Source organism: Cannabis sativa, chromosome 8 (genome assembly GCF_029168945.1).
Source record: "Cannabis sativa cultivar Pink pepper isolate KNU-18-1 chromosome 8, ASM2916894v1, whole genome shotgun sequence".
In the NCBI taxonomy this organism is placed as follows: Eukaryota; Viridiplantae; Streptophyta; class Magnoliopsida; order Rosales; family Cannabaceae; genus Cannabis; species Cannabis sativa.
Window position 1 is genome coordinate 44,092,670 of NC_083608.1, and position 24,890 is coordinate 44,117,559.

The following is a 24,890-nucleotide window of genomic DNA, read 5'->3' on the forward strand; positions in this document are numbered from 1 at the left end:
ATTAAAACTAAATTAAAAATATACTAAACTAAATCTAAAATTAATACTAAAAATAACCTAACATGTACTTATTACAATTTTCAAAAACATGAGACACTTTCAGGCAAAATTTAATAACTTTTTCTTGCCCATGTTTACAAGACATTCTACCAACAAAATTAGCCTCATCAATAATATCATTTCCTAAAAATAAAGAAATAAGAAGAGAAAAAAATTATTGTTCTACAATATCAAAAAGAAAAAAATATATTGTTGTTATGAAAAAAGTGCCAATTAGTAACATCTGGTAGTACCAATTAAGAGTGATTGTGGTGCGGGTGGTACAGATTGTAACTTTTTATTCAAACCAAATTGTATATGTCGTTTTTGTAATTTCTCAAATTGCAACTACGTTGATATCTTAAAATCACAAAAACTATACTGTGAAAATGTGGTATGGTGCGGTACAATTTGAGTAATTTATACTATCATCATTATAATGAAAATTTAAATTAATCTAATAAAATTTTAACAATAATAATAAAAAATCTTATTAAAGTCTTTAACATTATAATATATGCACTAATTATTAAGTTATTTTATTGAATTATAACTTTGTAATATATAGTGATGTGCAGTTTGAATTACAATTATTAAATTTAAAATTACAAACCGCACAATCGCGTGATTTGGCAAAAATGCAAACTACAGCCGCACCCAAAAAATTTTAAAATACATTTTTTATACGATGTAGTGTAGTGCAAGCAGTTTATACGGTATAAGTGGTTTGATGAACACCGCTACTACCAATTCTAATCCAATACCGGCGATCACTAATCCTTTTTGTGCTCCTTAATTATGTAATAAAATAATACTGAACATTCAAAAAGTTGGTAACTTAGTATAACACACATTAATTAGATTGAAATCAACCCCAAGAGTAATCATGATGTGCATTTCTTCAAAACAGCCTTTTGCAGAAGTATTTTATTAAAAAGAAAAAAAAAAGTGATATGAACAAATATAGGCAAGTAGGTCAATTTCCATTATGTCAGCTATATATACCAAATGAGGAAGGTTTACCCACTGGTAAAAAGATGGGCCAATTTTTTTTGCTATTAATGAAGATGGGCCATTTTTAAAAAATATGTTTTTTCAACTATATATGATTATGATAACTCAAAGGAAAAAAAAAACTATATTTGATTATAAAAGTATTCATTGTACATCATCAACTACTGCAACACTCCATATGGGAAACGCAAGGCATTTTTTGATTGCCGCAAGGTAAAAATTTTAATAGAAGGACATTTAATTAATTTTTCTACTACAATTTTGTTAATTTAAAAAAAAAAGGCTATAAAAGAAAATCAATCAAATCATCTTATTTACTAATTTTTTTAAAAAAAATTATTGTTCCCACAAGTCTGAAGAATAACTACTAGATAAACACGTGTTTCAATGAGAAGTTAGAATTGAGTTACAAAAGAAAAGAACATACATTTATTTTCTTGCTACAGTTCCCCACTTTCCAAAGTTACTGTGCTGTTAATAACTTATCAGCTATCACCCTCCTCTGATTACGTGTCGACGTATGATTGGACAGGAAGAAGAGAAGTACTGTTGCTTTGGCAACGGCGTCTGTAAGTGAACAGTGACCATACACGTGTCGAGATGGGAAAGTGGGGGCACAAACTTCTCCTGCTATTTGCTGTCACTCGCACTGTCGGACGCGTGCATTGTCAAGGTCAAGCTCAAACGCCTTCTCTTCTCTTTCCAGCAAGCATTAATACGGATTTTACCTTTCTACCCTTCTCTTTCTTTTATTATTTAATATTTCCATCCATATATTCTTCTTCTTCTTTCTATTTTTGTGTCCTACATTTTGGGTTTAGGGGAGAGCTTAGATTTTTTACACCAAGTCATTGAGATATTTCCACGGTAATTTATTGTGACAAAGTTCAATGTAATTATTTAAAGTATATTTGGAAGTCACTATCTAATTTGGATTGTAACTATTAGTGCTCTAATTGCAAGTTACGTTTTTTCACACAATACAAAACTGGTGCAAGTACAGATAGCACGAGTACGACTATACACAAAAAAAAATATAAATTTGGAGACGACATGAAATGATGCTACACATTGACACGAGAAGACACAAAAAATATATACTTAAGTATGACACGACACGACGTGACTAGCATGAATGACACAATACGTAAGCACGAATAAATTAGCCTAAAAAACACAACACGAGACAAGTTCGAAAAGCGGTACAACACATTAAAAACGCTATCATAATAATAAGGGATATTGACGGAAAAAATACTTGAACTCTATAATTAATGACACTTAACCACATAAATCGATTTTTTGGTGGTAAAATCTCCAAACCTCACTTCTATTAGCTATTTACTCATTCCGTTCAAAAGGCTCTGTTAAGTGTGACGGTGAACATGTCACAGTGTCCACAAGTGTAGACGCGGTAAATTTTAGTGGAGATTATTGGTGGCAAAACTACTTGAATTCTATAATTAGTGACACATAACCGTACATAAATTAATTTTTTGGTGGTAAAACCCTCCAAACCTCATTTTTGTTAGCTATTTACCCTTTTTGTCTAAAAGACTTTGTTAAGTGTATAGTGGACATGTCACAGTGTACACAAGTGTACACGTGAAAAAATTTTAGTGTTCCACATATTATTAATTCATTAAATATTTTAAAAAATAATTTAAAAATTATAAAAATAGTTAAAATTAGTTTTTTTTTTTTATCTTTTTTCATCTTATTCTTTTTTTTATACACCATGTAACCCTAATTTCCACCCGCACTCCCTCTCTCTTCCATTCTCCTTCTCGCACAGCTCCTGCAAGTCACCTCCGGCCACCTTCAAATAAACAAACCCCAAAATCAAATTTTCGATCTTACAAACACAACCCTTCAGCTTCCTTTTAAGCCCCAAGACCCAACCCTTCTTTGAAGTTTTTCTTTCTCACCTCAACCTCACCTGATCTGATTCTCCCTCTCTCACAACTCTTCGTCAATACTACCATAGTCGAGGGGGTTTGTTGGGTTCACTGGGTTTGTCGTGGTCTAGTGGGTTCATCGCGATAGAAGAAGAAGAACAAAGAACAAAGGAAGGGGAGATTTGACGGTTCCAGTCGCAGAGCACTTAACAGAGCCTTTTGAACATAATGGGTAAATAGCTAACAAAGGAAGGGGAGATCTGCCGGTTCGAGTCCCGGAGCACTTAACAAAGCATTTTAAAAGGAATGGGTAAATAGATAACAGAAGTGAAGTTTGGAGGATTTTACCACCAAAAAATTAGTTTATGTGGTTAAGTGTCACTAATCATAGAGCTCAGGTAATTTTTCCACCAATATCCTCCACTAAAAATTTGTCACGTGTACACATGTGAATACTATGGTATGTCCACCGTGGCACTTAACATTGCTTTTTAAACGAAAAGGGTAATAGCTAACTGAATTAAGGTTAGGAGAATTTTACCAAAAAAAATTCAGTTTGTGTAATTAAATATCACTAATCATAGAATTTAGATAGTTTTGCCACTAATAATAATAATAATAATAATAAGATATGTATTTTTATTATAAATAAGTTAAAATAACAATAAGATATAAATATATTAATTTATTTATAAAGTATGTATTGACTGAATTTTAGCCAAAACACGAGCAATAAATATAAATAATGATACCAAAATTTAGAGATATTAAGCCCCAAGCGTTAGTAATAGCCTATAAAATTAAGCATACATTAAAGAATAATAAAAAAAAATAAAATTAAAATAATAGAAAATAAAAACTGGTTATACATTGTAATTTTCTATATACATTCGAATGTAAATATGCACAAATATGGTTAAACAAAACCTTAGACGTACAGCAAATAGCTAAGCTTAATTATGGCGATAATAACGTCCCAACCTCATAAATATATATACATAACACCTTATAATAAGAAGTCAATATCAGAGAGGAGAACATAATTAAGTGCCCCAAACTCGTTCTAAACCACACAACCAAGCATATATAGCTTATCCATTTTGGTTAAAAAAAAAAAAAAAGAAAATTGACCCAAAAAAGGGACTCAGTGTGCCTTTGTCGCTTCTCAACAGCTTTGCATAAATACATAAAAAACAAACGTCAATCTCAACCAAATTCGATTTGCCCACTTTCAGATATGCAAATCCTTGTTGTGAAAGTGTCGAATATTCTTCCATGAGTTTCAATACTACATCTCAGAACCCCAAAACATTTACAAAAATGCATGATTACCAACCATCTAAGTGTTAAAAATGAAAGAAAATGCCTTCTAAAATGTCTTCTAATCCAAAATATTTGAAATATAAGACCAACCCTTTATTGGTTCTCCACGTTTATTACACCAATTTTGAATCTTTTCAACCTTTGTTCGTTTCTTTTCTGTCCAAAATATGATCTTCACTTTTTGTTTATCCACCATGTTATGATCAACTTGGTGTTCCACTATGGACAAAAACATATCATGTGCTAACCTGGACTCCATTTAAAGATGACTTAGCACCTCTTTAAAGAGAGAACTTTACTGGTTGTTTGAGCTGTTATTGCTATATTTGTGAAAAGGTAAAGGACCCACCTAGCTAGTGGACCTATTTTAAGCCTATGTAACTTAGCAATTTTACATAAAATGTCTATATACTATAGATGTTCTCTCCTACACAGCAATGTACGTAGTTTTTTTCGTAGCCCAAAAAAGACCTATAAGATATAACAAGTTAGTGCCTTAACTTTAAACCACAGGTCATGGTAGTAGAAAACATATTCAGCAAAATAAACTCTCTGTACGGATAAAGGAAACCAGAAAAACATTGACTTTGGAGCTTGGACCACTCAATATATTGTCAATGTATGACACAAGCTATGGAGACTTTTTAACTACTTTGAGATCATTATACCTTATAAGCAGAAACATGTTATCAACTATCTGCATTGGAAAACTTCATCAAAAAAAAAAAAGAGACAGTGGCTAGATAGGTAGGAGAAAATTGGTTGTATTCACTAGAATAGATAAGAACAAAAAAAGACATATTTCAATCATAAATAATAAATTTTTCAAGGTACATACTTTGTAAGACCAATATATGAATCGGATTTGAATGAGTATACAAAACAAGAGACTATATTGGAGAACTCTGGTTATATTTCCAGTTTGTGAGCTTCTTTATCCCTATACAAGTGGTACAAACTGGACAGTGGGCATGCCTCGTTCTCTAGCCATAAGAAGAAATAATTCAAGGGGTAATGATTTTACATGGCAATGAGGATTATCAAGCTGACGATTTCGAGCATTCAGGGCAGCTAAATTGGCCTTTGCCTAGACAATTCACACATTTAGTAGATCTTACCTCTGATTCATCCCCTAAAGTTATACCGAATAGTAAGCCTTCTTTGATTAATCCAGCCCCTTTACATTTTGTGCATGCTATCATCCTAAGATTGCCACATTTCTTGCACATACCTAGAGAACTGAATGAAGGGTCATAAACACAATAAGAAATTAGATTGCAATATAATTATAACTGAAGCAATATATATATGCCAAAATTGTATTGTAAAATGTTCTCAAAAGCGATGTATAATTATAATAGTAACTATATATTCAGAGTTTCATTTGACTGAGTTAAGTAAAATTTGCAACAATCACCCACAAATACATATATGAATAGAAGGAGAGCAAGAAGATCAGCAGTGCAATGTAAGATTCAAGTGAATATGAAATTAGATTGCCACATTTCTTGCACATACATAGAGAACTGAATGAAGGACCTTATAAACACAACAAGAAACTAGATTGCAATATAATTACACATAACTAAAACAATATATGTATGCCAAAATTGTATGTAAAATGTTCTTAAAAGAGATATATAAGTATACTTGTAACTATATATTCAGAGTTTCATTTGCCTGAGTTTAGTAAAATTTGCAACAATCACCCAGTACATATATGAATAGAAAGGAGAGTAAGAAGATCAGCAGTGCAATGTAAGATTCAAGTAAATAGGAACTTACTAAAACACAAAACTATATCTAAGGAATTCAGTAACTTGTCAAATCTCAGCCAAAGGTAAAGAAAATCAAAATCATTAACAGCAATTGAATTTAAAGAGACTATTGACCAAAGAAGCCGAGGTTGTTGGCAGGGTAGTAGAGTTGTCATGACATTTGACATTTAGTTGACACAGATGATTTTCAATAGCACTCAAATAAATTTCGCTAAACATTCATTCTTATCCTTCAAATAAGCAGCCGAATATTATGGTTTTGGATAAGCCAGTAGCCATAACTTTTTCTTCTTTATAACAAGTATAACTTTCTCCTATATGCAATCAAAACTAGAAAATTGGGTATTGTAATTAAAAACAATAGAATCCACCCTATGCTAAATTGTTAAAGATCCGTTACAGAAATACATAAAGAAGAAACTGTAATTTTCTCAAGAATTGTTTTAGTTAGGATATATGAGGATTAATTTTGATAGAGACTCTCCCACCGTTTTTCTATTTCTCTGTCCCTCTCCTCCCCTCATGCCCTTAGTGCTCACTATGAAACCTTAAACTAAAAGTTACTTGTACTTCCAAATGGTCTAAAATATGAATCTATGAGTTCTTTCCCATCTAATACATATCCTTTTGGTTGCCCCATAGATATTGCAATTTTTACTCTACTGGGTCTGGTGAACTTGTCAGTTTAAGACTAAACACCTACTGAATAGCATGGTCAGGAAGGGAATGCCATAATAATTCTGTCCAAAGCATGGCTAAGCTGAAAACAACTATAGCCATATGCTTCCATATTTATAAGAGCACCGAAACCCAAATTGGGTTCTTCGAGTGTTTCAAAAGAATGTTAACAAGCCAACTGAAAGTAATGAACCAGGGCCTCAACAATGCAAAGCAAAATAACTTAAAATATCAATTCACAACACAACAAAGAAACAGAAAAACAATAACTTCGTTCCCAATAGTAACAAACACGAAAAAAAAAAAAACGAAAATTATGGGATACATTCAATATGAGCGTTTGAAAGGGGTGAATTTTGAGTGTTCAAAAGATGAGAACTACCTGCGCTGAGAGGCAGATATGAAAGCATCGACCTTTGGAGCAGCAATGGTGGCACATAGGAGCAAAGTCCCAACTCCAAAACCTGCTAGCTCGCTTGCTGTTATGTTCTCCATTGTTGTATTCTGCTCTTACTAAACTGAACAATGTTTAATATTTATCTTATCCGAACAACTAATATGAAGATTATGTAAATGCGATTTGAGCATTTTTCCAAAATGGCCTATTAGCTCAGTTGGTTAGAGCGTCGTGCTAATAACGCGAAGGTCGCAGGTTCGAAACCTGCATAGGCCACATTTTTTTCCCCTTGTTCCTTTTCTGGGTTTTCGAAATTTATATTTGGGCCGGTTGCGATGACTTAATAAGCTTTTCTTTTTGGGCCTGTATAGATGGGCTAATAGCCTTTTCCCGATTCTGTGGAAGTTGGATTGTATTGCATACCTTTCATTTGTTTTAATTTATACCTTTATTTCTACTATCAAAAAACTACGTGCGAGACACGTATATTAAATCTTATGTTAGGTTTTTTCTATGTTATTTGAAAGTGAGATTATTATTGAATACTGAATGCAATATATTAGTATTTAAAAAAGTTTAATGATTTAAATATATTCTTAAGTTAATCCAAAAATAAACTAAAAATTGATGTTCCAATACTTAAAGAAACATTACTTAAATGGGGATAAGATAAAAAGAAAATTAAAAATCAATCTCTAAATTGTTGATAATTGAAGATAGCATTGGTCTAAAAATTGTAGATAAGAAAACTAATGATAGTCATTGGTGGATTTCAATCTTCATTGTCTTTGATAGAGACAATAGTGTAATTTTTGTATTTTGCATTTTTCATTCTAGCCGGGTCCCCATATATCTGGATTATCCATTTTTTCTTTGATAAATTGAATATGGTAGTGTCGACAAAGCGGCAGTGTTCCTGCAAACAGTGATGTATTTTCATTTAAGATGATTAGACATGGTGTGCATAATTTATTTAATTAAAAAATCAACTTATGAAAGGCATGTAAAACTATTTTATTTTTAAAAAACTACACCTCTGCAGTATATTTCATTAGTTGGGCAGCATTACACGAAAATATTTTTTCCACAATATCTGCGAACATGACAGCAGATAGGCTCTTTGTATTGTCATCAAGTTCAACATATGCTATAGCACTGTAAAATACATAATAAGATTGTTAGTATATTTTTTTATTTTAACTTAATAAGATGGTGTAATAAAGTAATTGAAGACATTAAATTTAAATAATAATAATTCAGAAAATCCATACTTACATGAAATGGTTAGATCAAAAAAGAAAAACTCTATATGATTAAATATAGTATAGAGTTTTATTTTTGACAATATTCATTATATTTGAATATAATATTTGGACAATATTCATTATTCACAATGAATTGTTACAACTACTTTCTTTTTATATTTTCTTTTAATTTACAATCAATCAATGACAGTACTGTTTTTGAAATTTAATAGAAGCAATAGAAACGAAATTGATAATAATAATATAGGATAAGAACGAAATATGAGAGAGATGCATGATGAAGATATATTCTTCTTAAAAGAAAAAAATGAAGAAGCGATGAATATTAACATTAAAATTTCATATTTATCTCTATTAAAAAAATAATAAAAAAAAATATGATATTAAAGTGATGAATATTAACATTACTTAGGAGAATAACCAGAGAGAAAAATCTAGAGAAGAAGAGAAGTGGTGTAACGGCCAACAAAAAAAAATAGAGGGTATATGATTCTGTTATATATATTGGAATGAAAAAAGAGGGAGAAGAGATGAGACATAAATGGGTTTTAGGTTGATGACATATATTATTATTCTCAGCTAGCTCTGATATAAATTAGAATAAGAATGTCCAAATTATAATAGAAAAAGGAATACATAGATATTTAATTTTTAAATTCTTTATGGCGAACTAAATAATAAATAAAAAAAAAGATAAAAAATAAAACAAAAGCTAAATAACAAAAAAAATAATAAATAAAAAAAAAAGATAAAAAATAAAACAAAAGCTAAATAACAATTGATCTATGGATCACACCAATTATAGTAATAATAATAATAAGAAAAAACAGAAGAGGAAGAAATCATCAAAACGGTGTGTTTCGAAACAGGGGATGAGGAAATCTTTGTCGTCGTCTTCGGAGAGATGTAGTAGTCCGGCGAGGCTTTCGATGTTTCAGAGGATGATTCCTTGTAGTGTCGATGGAAAAGTGAGGGAGATTGCATTAGCTAGCAAACACACAAACAGGAAAAGTTGTATACAACAACAAACAACATTGATGATGAGTGTACAAATTAGCTAGCAATAACTATATGATCAATTGCAGTTTGAAACGCCATATTCCAAGAAAATAAACATATATGGACATTAAAAATTATCTTTCTTGAGATTATTAAACAAGAAAATAAAGAAAGGAAGAAAAAGAAAAGAACAATGTTTATGGTATAATGAGAGATCCTAATTAAATCAGAAATCATACTCAAATTTAATAAACACAATACCGAATTAACTTCAAATAATGAAAGATCTGATTCAGACATTAGGAAACTTCCATTCTTCTATTCAAATTCCATTAATATTGACATTCTTCTATTCAAAGATCTGATCTATTGAACACTTCCATTGACATTCTTCTATTCAAATTCCCCAATGACTATTAGACATTAGGAAAACACATCAAACTCACCAAATATTTGTATCACTATTTTCCTTTACAAAATATAAATATGTGTAATATAAACTCACCGTGAAGAAGAGGATGATGAAAGGGAAAGGTGTTCGAGTCGTCGGTTTCGAAGAGGACGATGGGAAGGGTCGAGAGGCTAATTTTAGAGAGGAAAATCAAGAGAGTCGAGGCTGGTTTTGGAGAGGGCTGGCTGGATTCGAAGTAATTTAGGGTTGGATCGTGTATGAACAGTAGCTAGCGAGATGTGTTTGTTGGATTTTATTTATAAATTCTTAATATTCCCGGTTGTTTTGATTCTCTAATATTTAATATCAGTTCAAATATTAATAGGATTTGTTTTATTATTATTTTATTATATATAAATAATATTTTATTATTTTATTAAATAAAAATTAAAATTCACCCATGAATTTCTCATAAACCAAGAATTTCAGTTATATAGGCACACTTTATATAGAATAGATATTCTTTAAGATATACTAACTTTTATAGATAATGTCTTTATTATACTCCTTAGGTTAATGTAAAGCATGTGCTATATTTAAGTGAAGGGAAAGGGTATATTAGGCAACACACTCATAAAAGTAAATAGATTTTAATAAAGTATAATATGAGGGTATTTTTGATTAATGAATACAAAAAAAGGTATTCCTTAACTTATCCCTTCTTTTCTTTTATTAATATAGTAACCAATTTTATTGTTGAGTGTCAAACAATACATTTGTTATTAAATAAGAAGGATTTTATTCCAACTAAGAAACTTCATTTTTTTTATATATAGTGCATATCTTACTAACTCATATGTTACAGTAATACTATTTCGCATTAGATGTAAAAGACATACACCCGTAAAGATAAATAATAAGTACCTAATAGATCTACAAAAATAACCCAATTCAAAGACACCCTCTGATAAAAAATAGACAGAGTTGACAACAATTTCAACATAAAACAAAAAAGCCAGCAAGGAACAACTCTTAGTAGGAGGAGAATTTTAGTAGCATCAAGTAGAGAATCTTGTGCTTGTGAGGATACTCCCTCAAATAGAAAAAAATATTTTAATTACAAAGTAAATAAAAATACACTTTAATTGAAAAAATAAAAAATAATAATCATAATTAAAATAAACACTGTTACAAGTTTTATAATATATTTTCAATATAAATAAACAATATTGATAAACAATAATAGTCAATCTAAGTGAAAAATAAGAACACTTATATTATTAAATTGCAATTGATAATAGAAGGAGATCATAAACACAAGTTACTTCAGATAATAAATAACTTAAATAACTCAATAACTTTAAAACTTAAATAAACCAAAAGTTAAAACACTATAATAACAAATAACTAATACATTTAATTGTAATAATAATAATAATAATAATAATAATAATAATAATAATAATAATAATAATAATAATAATAATAATAATAATAATAATAATAATAATAATATATACTTACGAGAATTTGACTATATTAAAAGATTGACACTACGAAAAATCTTACTTTTAGTCACAACAAAACTCGTGACTAATTATAAATCATGATTCTTATATTGTGACTAAAAGGTCCGTGGCTAAAAGTATTAGTCACAAAAATTACAATTTGTTGTGACTAAATGTATTTTTAGTCACAATACTTGTTCTAACTAAACCTAATCAATTAATAATAACTTGTAATTAAATACTATATTTTAGTCACAAGTTTAGGAAGGACCTCAAAAATTATCTGATGTGTGGCCTATGAGGACAAGGGACTAACAAAAACTGTATATCTGAATCGGTAATTAATTGGATTTACTGTCATTTTTGGTTGATTATCTTTTTAGGTGGCATCAATTTGAATTTCTTCTTATAATAAAATCTGGGCGAGACCTCAATTTTTTCTTTACATTTTCACAAGTGTTGTTGCACAGAAGAGACGATTGTTGCTGCAAGAGAATCCACAATATAGTTTTTGAAGCTCTATACAATTTCATCACAAGACACATTTTTCTTAGTTTTTTTCTTTTAAATAATAATAATAATAATAATAATAATAATAATAATAATAATAATAATAATAATAATAATAATAATAATAGATTAACACTGTTACCAAAAATGTTAAGAAAAGTAAAAAGTACCATTAAATTAAAAAAAATATCGTTAAATAACCATATTTTAATATATACAAAAATATGTATATATATAATGAAATTTTTGTTGAATATTTTTTTTATTAGGAAAAATGTACAAAAAAAAAAAAAAAGCGTTCACTGCAATTATTTTCGGTAATTTTAGCATAATAAATGTAATGCAAGACATTTATTATTTTCTTTATTTTACTCAAGAGTTTAACAAATAATTACATACAAATTCGGTTGCGTTTTTTAGCCACGTACGTATGGCTCATGAACTCTTTGTCTATTTGAAAAGACTAATTAAGTAAAACAAATATAATTTATGTACATTTATTATTCTAATAAAAGGTATTTTTAAAAGCATTACTTTTTATGTTTCATCATATAATAAACTACTCAATGGCGTCTACGTTGGATGAATAGATAACCACACAATCCCAGAATCTTAACAAAGAAGACCTCTCGAGAACTATATAACCAACTATATTAATTATTTATTGTTAAAAAAAAAAAAACTCTATTAAATATTTATATACAATCTATACATCTGTACGATTTTGTATTTATTTATTAATTTTCATTTAACCATGAGCAAATAATATTTAACAATATATAATGTTTTCTTTAAAACTTAAAATCTCCACGTGGGAAGTGTTATCATACATATTTACGTATGCTGATGTGTATAAGCTTTAAATTCGATCTTACTATTGATTTATGAGATTTTACTGAAAGATTGAATACATACATTATATGGTCTACATGTATCAAATCGGTTTAATTAAATATATATTATTATAATAATATAATATAATATAAAATAGTTTTATCATGATTAGAGAGTACATTTCATGATGATCAGTGCAGATTAATTTGTTTTGCGTAACGCATTAGTAAAATTAACATTATTGGATAATAATCTTATATAGGATATTGATCACAATGTCCTAGTCATTCTAGAAGATTTAGAAATACTATTAATTATCATATTTATAAATATGCTGCATATTAATTAGCTAATAAGAAAATATACTTGAATTAATGTTTTCTTATACGAAGATTAGATATTGCTAGCTCATGATTTGTATGGTTCTAGCTAATTAATTAGCAAGTATTATATATATAATATCCATAAATAAATCAAGAGCTGATTGAGCACTAATAATAATGTCCCTGACTCACTCAAGGGATTGGAGAAGAGTAGCTTCAATATTTTTGTACTTAAGGAATTAATTAAAAAGAGTTTGGTCTTTCCATAATTATGACTACGTCTATAATTAAAGAAAGAGGTCCATCCCCATCTAACTAGACCATATATTATAAAAAGGTGTGACTAATAAGCTTGATATATATAATCTTGATCATCTCAGCAAAAATGTAATTCAAATTTCTATATAGCTAGCTGTAATTAATCTTGAACTCTTTTAAAGAGAGAATCTTTCAAACTAACTTTAATGAAAAAACTATTATATAGTTTTCGTCACCATCAATACCTATATATAGGCATGGCATGAATAAAAAAATTGGAGTAAACCAATGGAGCCATGTCCTACTTTCCCAATATGCTGTGTTTAATTTATATAATTAAAGTCCAAATTCAGAGGCCAGATGTAGAATAGGTGAGTCACCAAAGTCACTTGTGCTTTCATTAGTTTTTAATACCCCATTTACCCTAAATGGTATGCTAGAAACTTCTTTGAGATTAAAATAATAAGTCATTATACCAATAAAGAATTACAGAAAAGTAAGCATTTTAAGATTGAGTATATCAACACCTGTTGCTATCTCATTGGCTCAGAAGCCGTTTTCGAGGAGACACCAACTACCCACTAGCTTTCTCCTCTTAGATGGCTCAAATCAACAACTTTATTATTTCTATATATTGTTAATTTTTTTTTTATTAATTATTTAAAATAATAATTAGTGTTTTTAACATGACTGATTTTGTACCATAGATCTAGTAAACTGGCCACTGAACTATACAACAATGAAACAACTATTATTAGGAATGTGATGTAGCATTGTTAATATAAATTAAATCCTCGTGTCACGTATATTCAAGACTTTAATTAATTGCTATATTGTGATTATTAGGGACTAATTTGGTAAAATCTATAGTTGAAAGAACTGTTGTGGTAATTACGATAAAAAGACAGTCTTAATTATCACAGACAAAATGTGATAATTAATAGTGTCTTTGTAAAGCAAGTACGGAAAGTCATTGTTTGATGAGAATTAAGATCAGAGCAGTTGGTGTAGTTTGATTGGATAAAAGGAATAATTTAAGGTGTCTCTTCATTCACCATGTTTTAACACGTGGCTGAAGCTGAACAAAAGCATATTATAATGTGGGAGCTGGTTTTATTGATGATCATGATCATCAAAAAGGAGAGAGAGAGAGAGAGGTACTCAAAGCAAACTGAACTTCGATATTCTTCAAAAAGCTTTTCAAACAAAATCTTAACTAGCTATCTAGTGATTGTGATATCAGCAGCTAAGGTATATATCAAATCAAATTTATTGAAAGGGACTAATTATATTACTAGCTATCATCGTGGGTGTATACCTATATATATGTACATGTCACGTACGTAGTTGATGAGATAAGTATATATATGTGTGTTTGTAAATTTGATTGTTGTCATTGAACTTGGGGACAACATTGGACCGAAGTGACTTGGTAATAATAATAATAGAGAGAGCAGACACAATAATAATAATAGTACTTAATGGTATCTTCAATGAGTTGGGGGATGACTAATCAAGATCAGCAGCAAGGTTGGAGAAAAGGCCCTTGGACTCCAGAAGAGGATAAGATGCTTACTGAATATGTCAGCTTCAATGGTGAAGGAAGATGGAGCTCTGTAGCTCGTTCTGCAGGTATATATATATATATATTGTATATATGTATATGATCTATGTAATATGTAATATGTATGTACATATATGACACACATATATATGGTATATCAGGATTGAATAGGAGTGGAAAAAGCTGCAGACTTAGGTGGGTGAATTATCTAAGGCCTGGTCTTAAGAGAGGCCAGATAACACCACAAGAGGAAGGCATCATTATTGAACTTCATGCTCTTTGGGGTAACAAGTAAGTAATTTAATTATTAATTTAATTATCTATCTTAATTAGTCTTAATTTATTACTCATGTATATATGTATATGTGTAGATGGTCAACCATTGCTAGATACTTACCAGGAAGAACAGATAATGAGATAAAGAACTTCTGGAGAACACATTTCAAGAAGAAAGACAAAGCTAAATATTCTCGTAAGCAACAAAAGAGAAGATCATCATCTCAACTACTTCTCAATAAAGAATTGCAAAAACTCCATCACCACCACCCACAGACCCCTATTAACAATATTAATCAACATCATGATGATGACAATGATAATCATCATATAGCCATAACAAAGCATGATGATGAGAATAATAATATGGATCAGATCATCAACAGCTCATCTCAGATTCAAACCAATAATACCATACCAGCGGCTGCTATGGTGTATCAAGACGACGCCGTTTCATATTCGTTATTGTCTGATCATTTATCGATAACAGCTGATCAAGAATTTTATTATGGTAATTTATGGAGTGGTCTCTGGAACCTAGATGATCAGCCGTACGGTCGTATCATGAATACTACTAATACTCAAGTTACGGGTACGGCTGCTACAACTCCTAATAATAATAATGGTAATTATTATAGTAATTGTTATAATAATTATGGTGGAGAGAATAATATTATTAATCATCACTCGAATAAGAATAATAATATCATACCAATTCAAAACCAAGCTGCTAAAGCTTTTTCTTCTTATGGAGGGTTCATTTTCTAAGGATTATGATCGATGATGATCATGGTGTACTTGTCTCTACCTATACGTGGGTGGCTGCACATTATTAATTGAAATTTATTAATATATATATATATGTATACTTGTGATGATGATTTTAAATTTTTAATGTATGATATTAATTTAGTCATGATTCCATAACCTATGTGTACGCAGTAGTTCTACTATTTGTAATAAAAATTTCAGGCTTAAAGTACTGATTATTAATTAATGTAATGATTATGAATAATTATATACATTTATATATAGTGTAGTACTTTCATTTCATATTATTATATGTATATATAGATTATTTTGATCGTAATTATATATTAATGCTTTGATTTGGGTTGCGCGGCCGTATTCTTATTATGATAATATATATAAGAAATTAAGTACTAATTTAAAGACATTTTTGTAGTGATGCTAATCATTAGTGTTTTATCTATATGGAGAATCTACTAAGATCGATCTCTAATTAAGTACTTCAGTGGAAATTTCCCTTTGCCAATCACCCTATTAAATTCACCATAATAAACAATATAAAATAAACACACATATAATTTTTTTTAAAAAAATTAACTACATCATAATGTGGCTTGGCTAATGGCTAGTGAAGTACCATTTTTAACAATATGGTCGTGACACAAACAATTTATTAATAGTACTATTATTAATATTTTCAATTCTGCGATCTTAAGTCTTAATATAAGATAACATAATTAGTGCCCAATATATTTCACTCAAAAAAATATACAAACTATTACATTTAGTAGTGACAATGACAATATTTTTTAACTAGTGATAAACTCATCATAATTTTTTTTTTTTTTTAAAAAAAAAATAACATAACATACACATTATATTTAATTTTTGGAGCATATATATATTGCGGTGCTCATTAGGATTTTTTTAATACCCATGCAATTGATTATTTTAAATTTTATTTAATGTCATAAATTATTCAAAATTCTCATATACAGTCATAAAAAAAATTTAATCTCATCTCTAGGTTTCAAAAAAAAAAAAAAAAAATAGAAATACACTTAATTACCATAAGAAAAATGAAGCTGCCAATCTCAAAAACTCCCAAACAAATATTAAATTTGATAGATATATAGTATATACAGTATATGCTAATATAATGATCATAGTTTATTATTTATATATATTTATAGTTATTATAAGATATTCAATATCACATGAGATAGCATTTTATATAATTAGTAATTATTAATAGGGTAAATATTATTTTGGACCCTCTGTTTTACAAAAGATACCAATTGGACTCTGTGTTTTGTTAAATGACAAAATGGACCCTCTATTTTCTAAAATAGTACAAACAAGACTCTGAATTGATTTTTTTATCAAAATAAAGTTTAATTATAATCCGATCTAAAAGTGCTATGACAAAACTGTTTACATTTTTTGTATCTGTTCGTATTAAGGATTGTCTTCAAGTTGGTTGTAATAAAAAAAAAGTTGTCAAAAATTAACCTCAGGGTCCTATTTTTACTATTTTAGAAAATACAGGGTCCATTTTGTCATTTAACAAAACACAGGGTCTAATCTATAACTTTTATAAAACACAAGGTCCAAAATGGTATTTACCCTTATTAATATTACTTATTTGATTAAAATACATATGAAAATCACTATTAACTTTTAATAATTCCTATAATATTTATATTATTAATATAAATGCCGTAGCTACATGATACTTATACGTATATAATATATACTTAAAAAATTTGTGTATATATGTACGTGGTGCCGTGGTGGATGTACATCTTGACAAATTTAGTTATTATATATAAACCTAATTTTTTATTAATTGAAACCCAAAACAACAAACTTTATACATCTTTATTTTATAGTACGTACGTACATCCATATAAATATTCATCAGCAAAACATTATAATTAATAATAAGAAAATACACCTCTAGATGTTAATTTTAATAACCTTACGCGCTATGGTTATAATATATAGATTCTATCTTGCCAGCATAACAACTCCTCTGTGTGTATGTATAATATAGTATTAATATATAAATTACTTCACTCAAAGATTCTTTTGCAATATGCATGTGTGCCATGCATGAGTTCACTATTATAAATATTCACGCTGATTCATGATTAATAGTTTACAATTTTTTAGATGTACAATTATTTAATAGAACGATAGTATTATTACCAGTTATAGAAAGTAGGTGTCTATATATTATATATAAATAAACTATGTTTTCAACAAACCATTATAGCTTTGTTTTAAAAAAACGTCATTAGCTAAATAATATAAAACAATACTAACCCAGCTAATTTAATTCTATACAGAACGAGCATATGATATATGTGACACGTATTCAATATCTATAATACTATATATAGCTATATATCTACCATGTCCATATAATTTAGTTATTTAACATATTCTTTGCTTTTCTAATTTGCTTCATTAAGCAAATAAAATATATATTATATTAATTATATATATAAAAAAATAATAATAAACACAGGTTACGCACTGCATGCAAAAGCTCTTGTGCCATGTGTATGTTTAGTTACGTGTACAAGTGAAAACGAAATATACTACAAAAGAATTAAAAAAAAAACCTAATTAAAGATAAATATTAAAAACAAACATTCCTTGATATTCTAATTAGAATATCCTTTAATTCTTGTAATTAATTTGATGGCCTTGTTTTGTCCCTGGGGTAGAGGAGACATACTATTACTTAATTATGCATACATATATATACAAAATATTGACAGAGCCTCTCACAGGCTGACAGATATTGACACGCACACATATATGTATAAACATATATATAAAAAATCACTAATTAAGCTAGCGTTATATAAATGCTATTGATCTATAGATTATATGTGGTGGCACTCGTACTGTAAGCACAACCAAGAAGATTAGATTTATCAATTAAAATTTAAAAGTACCTTCCAATAATCTGGCAATAATAATGGGCGGTCTCACCCACTTTCCCTCACCTTGATGATGGTCCACTAGTTGTGCTCATGTTCTGTCTCTCTAATCTTCATAAGAAATTTTATTTATCTTATCAACTTATAATAAAATAATAATAAAAAAAGTGTACTATATGTGTTAGCTTAAGATATATTAGCTATATATATAGGTTCTATATCAAAAGGATTAATAAGTTGAATGATTTATAATTAATGTCATTTATTATATTATTTGTTGTAAATAATATAATATGTATAGATTAAATATATTGTGATAAAATTAAATACATAATATAAACCGAAAACCCTATATATCAACTTCATTAATTTAGCATTGTGAATGTACAAAATAGTTTAGAGATCAGTAGGAATAGAAGTTCTTAAAATGCTACGACCAAATAAGGATTGAGCGTGCCTAGCAACAAAGTGGATAGCTCGATTTGTTGATCGTCTAACAAAATGTAAATGAACATTAGAAAGAGAGAATAATAAATTTTTGCAATCATTAACAACTAAACCAAACACAGAAAACATTGGTTGAGTAGAATGAATGGCTTGAACGGCGAGCATACTGCCACTCTCTATCGTAACATCTTTCCAATATTTTAAGTAAAATGTAATATTTTATTTTAAGCTAAAATGCATGCGATTCAATAACTGTTAGTGTAAGTAGTTAATTTTGTTATCACAGTTAGTTAGTCTAATTGTTTTACAACAGAATGTGCTTATGTGTGTTGTATCAAATTTTATTTTACCACTTTATTATCTTTCTAGTGTATATAAGCATAATTGAATCAATAAACAAATTCAGTTTTTGGGATTTATGTTTTCTCTCTTAGAATTCTCTCTTTATTTTCTCTGTCTTACTTTGTTCTTGAATTTCATACCGTCGACTAACTTCATCCATGAAATCCACTTCCATCGATCCGAATCCAGCTCCCACTGTCATACCGTCGACAACTGCCCACACCAGCTGAACTTCAACTGGAACCCATTCTCTAGCTCTCTCACCTGTTTTTATTGTCAAATTAGATCGTACTAATTTGTTGTCTTAGAAATCTCAAGTAATTCCTACAGTGATTGGATACGATCTTGATCAGATCTTTCTTATTGGCATTCCTCCGCCGTCCACGTTGATCACTGGAGAACCTAACCCTGAGCATAGTAATTGGAAGCACAAGGATCAATTGATTTTGTCCTGGTTGAGATCGTTAATGACAGAAGGTGTTCTTGCCTCTATCGTGAGCTTTTACTCCTCATTTAGTATGGTATGCGCTTGAACAAAAGTTCTTTAATTAGTCAAAAGCTAGATTACTTCAACTCAAGAATCAATGCTCCACAATTCACAAATATGGACAAACTGTCTCTGACTACGTCGACAAGATTTAGTCGATAAATGACTCTCTGGCTATTGCTGGCTCTCCTATTCCTAATCAAGATCTCATCCTACAGTTGTTAAACGGTCTTGGACCAAAATACAATCCAGTGGTATCAGGGATCACCGCATGAAGTGATGTTCTCACATTTGAAGAGGCTCAAGCACTGTTACTATCTCACGAGAGTCGTCTTGAACATCACAACTCCATGATAGAGCTTACGATGAAGATCCAATGTAGCTTTCACAGGCTCAAGAAACACTCCCTATCGTCCTCCACAGGGTTTCAAGAATGGTGGTAGAGGAGGCTTTCGTGGTAAACTGAATCGTCCCTTGTGCTAATTATGCCTTCGATATTTCCATACAACACCTATTTGTCACTACAGGTTTGACAAAAATTGGGTCACACCCAAACCTGGTTCAGCTGGTCAATCAACAGCCGCAACTAATCCCTCTCCTCGAGCTTACATCACAAAACATGAGTTTGATTACGATCCACAAGCTTTTTCCACATCGTTCATACCTGATTTTGGTGATGATTCAGGGTGGTTTGTGAACACCAGTGCTACCAATCATATGACTCATGGCCTTGAAAATTTGGACTCATCAGTATTACCCAAGTCTTAATTAAGGTCTTACAGTTGGAGATGGTAAGAAACTTGTCATCTGATCATCGCTAATATTGGCTTACCCACATTACCTCCCATTAATTCATCTTCTCTTAAATTAAAATCTATACTTCATGTTCCTTCTATATTAAAGAATTTGGTTAGTGTATCTCAACTCACTAATGATAACTTTGTGTTTCTTAAATTTTACAAAGCATGTTGCTTTGTCAAGGACAAACAAACAAGGAAGGTGATGCTCAAATGAACTCTTAAAAATGGCTTATGTATGCTAGAGGAATGCTCAGGACTATCAAGACAGAATAACTCAAATAAATGTGTGTCCAATGGTTGTAGTCTTATTGCTATGAGTTGTACCAGCCATTTTCAATTTTCCAATATAAAAAAATACACTCCTTATAATTTTTCTCATATCAATAAAGACACTGTTACTGACATGTCTCTCTATAATCCCATTGCTTTACAAACCAGTACCAAACATGACATTAATGTTTGGCATCACAAGTTAGGACACCCATCTCCTGCTGTTTTAAGCAAAATTCTACCTCTTATTCCCCACACTAGCACCACACAACAACTAGAATTTTGCCATGCTTGCCAACTAGGCAAAAGCCACAAAAAACCATTCCCCAACACTGATTCAAGAGCCACTCAAACCCTTGTGCTTATACACACAAACTTATGGGGTCCTTCCCACATTAATTCCAAACATGGTTACTTCTACTATGTCCACTTTCTTGATGACTACAGACGTTACACCTTGATTTACCCACTTGTTCAAAAGTCACAAGCCTTTGAAATGTTCATAAAGTTCAAAGGAATGGTGGAAAAATAATTTTACCTATCCATCAAGAAAGTTTAGGCGGATTGGAGAGGGGAGTATCGAACATTTTCCAAATTCCTAAGTGATCAAGGGATACATTTTAAGCATCCTTGTCCCAAGACCAGTGAGTATTCACAGGCATATTACAGAAATGGGACTCACTATACTAGCTCAATTGGGTTTAGACTTCACACATATTGGTGACATGCATTTCACACTACTGTTTTTCTCATCAATAGGCTGCCAACACCAGTTCTAAACCACATGTCCCCCAATGAATGCCTCCTTGGACAGGTGCCTAATTACTCGATTCTAAAGCCCTTTGGTTGTGCGTGTTATCCTCATGTAACGGCGTATAACAGAGATAACATGGAGTTCAAAACTCAGCAATGCATCTTTATAGGGTACTCCTCATCTCACAAAGGCTAATTTTGTGAAAACTCTAAAGGAAGGTTTTTTATAGCAAGGAATGTGGTCTTCAATGAACAATTATTTCTTGCATCAGCAACATCTTCAAAAGAATAGGTAAATTCATCTCATTTACTTAGTTTTGCTTCAATTTTGCTTTCCACATGCATCTTAAGTTACCACAGGCCATACTAATCAATGTCTTGTTATTCATGATCTCCCCAATTTCAATGTCAATGAGACACAATTACCTGTGACTCCCACTCACCCTACTGCCCAACTCACAACTCACACAAATGTCCAAACTAAAGCTCCTTTTAGACATACCTCAACCAAATACCATCATCACTCCACCTCAAGCACAAAACACTAATATCCAAACATCAATACCTGTTGTAGAAACCACTTTCCAAGCACCAAATACTAATGTCAATACAACCATACCTCCTATAGCAACTACCTCTTTTGTTGTGAAACCTAATGGCAAAAAGATACATCTAAGAAGCTGGAATTTACTTTGACAAAACATTTAGTTCTGTTGTGAAGTCAACAACAGTTCGAACTGTTCTTTTGTTGGTTGTTTCTAACAAGTGGAATGTCTCAAAAACTCAATGTGACCAATGTGTTTCTAAATGGGCCTCTGGATGAAATTGTTTGCATGTGCCAACTCCTTGGTTTTGAAGATACAACTCACTCAACTTATGTCTACAAGCTACAAAAAGCCATTTATGGCCTCAAGCAAGCACCACAGACTATTGGAATGACAAGTTAAGACAAACTTTATATAGTCTCTTGGGGGTTTCACGGTTCTCATGCAGATAGCTCTTTGTTCATACATGGAACTGGTACAAATCTAGTCATTCTCTTAGTGTATGTTGATGACATACTTATAACAGGACCAAATTCTACTTTAATTTCAAAGTTAATTTCTAATCTTAACAAGTCCTTTTTCCTTAATGGACTCGGGACAAGTTCATTGCTATCTAGGAGTGGAGATCTACATAGACAATACTGGAATGTACTTATTTTAAATGAAATATATCATTGTTTTGCTTGTGAAACTGGATATGGAAGGTGCAAAATTATGTCCCAATCCAACAAGTACCAGTGTTAAGTTGTCATTAAATGAAGGTGAATCATTTCATGACATTACTCTGTAAAGAAGTACCCTACGGGATTTGTAGTACTTATCTCTTACTTGTCCTGATCTGGCCTTTATTATCAACAAACTCAATCAATTCTTCATGTCCCAACGACAGTGCATTGGGAAGCCTACAAAAATTACTCAAATATCTAAAAGGCACCATTAAAGATGGCTTATGTCTGCAACCAACATCTACAATGACTCTTCAGGCTTACTCTAATGTTGACTGGGCAAGTTGTATCGAATATCATACGGGAGGATATTTGGTGTTCCTTGGGGATAATTTGATCAGCTGGTCTAGGAAAAAATAGCAAGTGGTTGCTCGATCCAGTACTAAAAGTGACTTTAGAGCATTAGCAAATGTTACAGCTGAACGGAAGTGGATTCATTATTTGTTGCAGGAGCTGCAAGTCTCTCTAGTTCAAGTTCCTATACTTTGGGTCGATAATCAAAGCGCCACAGCCTTAGCTGCAAATCTATTGTTTCATGCTCGTTCTAAACATATAGAGATAGATCTTTATTTTATGAGAGACCAAATGTTGGACAAACAAGTTTCAGTTTGTTATGTCCCATCCTTAGATCAAGCTGCAGACATCTTGACTAAGGCACTATCTACTGAGAGGTTTCTATACTTAAAATTCAAACTTCAAATGGTGTCTACACCATTTAGTTTGAGGGGCACTACAAGAAATAATGTCATTTTTGCCAGCACATTTTTATGCTGACAAAAGTTGGTATTGCGCTGGTAAAATAAAATTTACTTGTGATGTGTTGGCAAAAGGGGGTTGGCAAATCAATGTTGGTATTAGAACTTTTGCCAACATAAAATGAAAAGCACTGGCAAAAATGACTTTTTCCAGCGCGTAAATGCGCTGGTAAAAGTTAGATTTTAGCCACTACAAATGTACACTGGTAAAACTTTGATCTCTTTGCTAGCGCAGTAGCGAACTGTGCTGGTAAAAGTGATATTTCTTGTAATGGGGGATGTTAGTATAAATAATTAAAGTTGGTTATCACAGTTAGTTAGTCTAACTTTTTCATAACAAAATGTGTTATGTGTGCTGTATCAAATTCTGTTTTACCACTTTATCCTTCTCGTGTATATAAGCATAATTGAATCAATAGAGAAATTAATTTTTAAGTTTTATGTTTTATATGATTTGTAACTCTTTTAGCTGATTACAATTTAATGTGTAATTAAAAAAGTTGTTACATAAATATATTCATTTTAGAATTGAAAACTATATCATTATATAGTTATTGGAGGGTAGTACAATCATTTAAGTAATTAAAATGAGTGGGAGACGTTGAAAATTAAAGAGAGGTCGAAAGGAGTTACAAAATTCTATTTTTGAGTAAGTTGAAAATGTCAAGCAACATGTCACTCGACACTAGAAGACATGTCACCTGAAGTGATTTTCAGCATAAAACCTCCCAAACATTTTGGTATTCTAATGGAGTTTCGCAACTGTATTTCTCATTGTTTATATAACCCTCATTTTGCCCATTTATGTGATGATAACACTCATGAAGTGACATTATTAAAGTTCATTGACATCTTAACTAAATGAAAGAGATAGAAAGATGAAGAGTAGAGGACAAAGATTGAGAAAGATGCAGTCATTCAGCTCTTGCCCTTTAGCATTTAATAATTTCCCATCCAAAGAGGACTTATAATTAATTAAGTACACTCGGGTCAAAGCAGCCTTCTAC

The 24,890-nt window shown here is 30.5% G+C and overlaps 2 protein-coding genes and 1 non-coding gene across 3 annotated transcripts; 2 read left to right on the plus strand and 1 right to left on the minus strand.

Moving 5' to 3' along the window:
* Nucleotides 1–5,055: 5,055 nt before the first annotated feature.
* LOC115698699 (uncharacterized) lies at nucleotides 5,056–7,302 on the minus strand. Its single transcript, XM_030625843.2, has 2 exons — nucleotides 7,113–7,302; nucleotides 5,056–5,513 (listed from the first exon to the last, which is right to left on the minus strand). The coding sequence occupies exons 1-2, from the start codon at nucleotides 7,223–7,225 to the stop codon at nucleotides 5,315–5,317; spliced, it is 312 nt and encodes a 103-aa protein (XP_030481703.1). The 5' UTR covers nucleotides 7,226–7,302; the 3' UTR covers nucleotides 5,056–5,314.
* A 27-nt stretch (nucleotides 7,303–7,329) lies between these two features.
* On the plus strand, nucleotides 7,330–7,403 carry TRNAI-AAU (transfer RNA isoleucine (anticodon AAU)). The gene has a single exon. It is a non-coding gene; the product is annotated as a tRNA-Ile (tRNA).
* A 7,309-nt stretch (nucleotides 7,404–14,712) lies between these two features.
* Nucleotides 14,713–16,017, plus strand: LOC115700294 (myb-related protein 305-like). Its single transcript, XM_030627863.2, has 3 exons — nucleotides 14,713–14,847; nucleotides 14,941–15,070; nucleotides 15,151–16,017. Exons 1-3 carry the CDS (start codon nucleotides 14,721–14,723, stop codon nucleotides 15,821–15,823), a joined length of 930 nt encoding a protein of 309 aa, XP_030483723.2. The 5' UTR covers nucleotides 14,713–14,720; the 3' UTR covers nucleotides 15,824–16,017.
* Nucleotides 16,018–24,890: the final 8,873 nt, after the last annotated feature.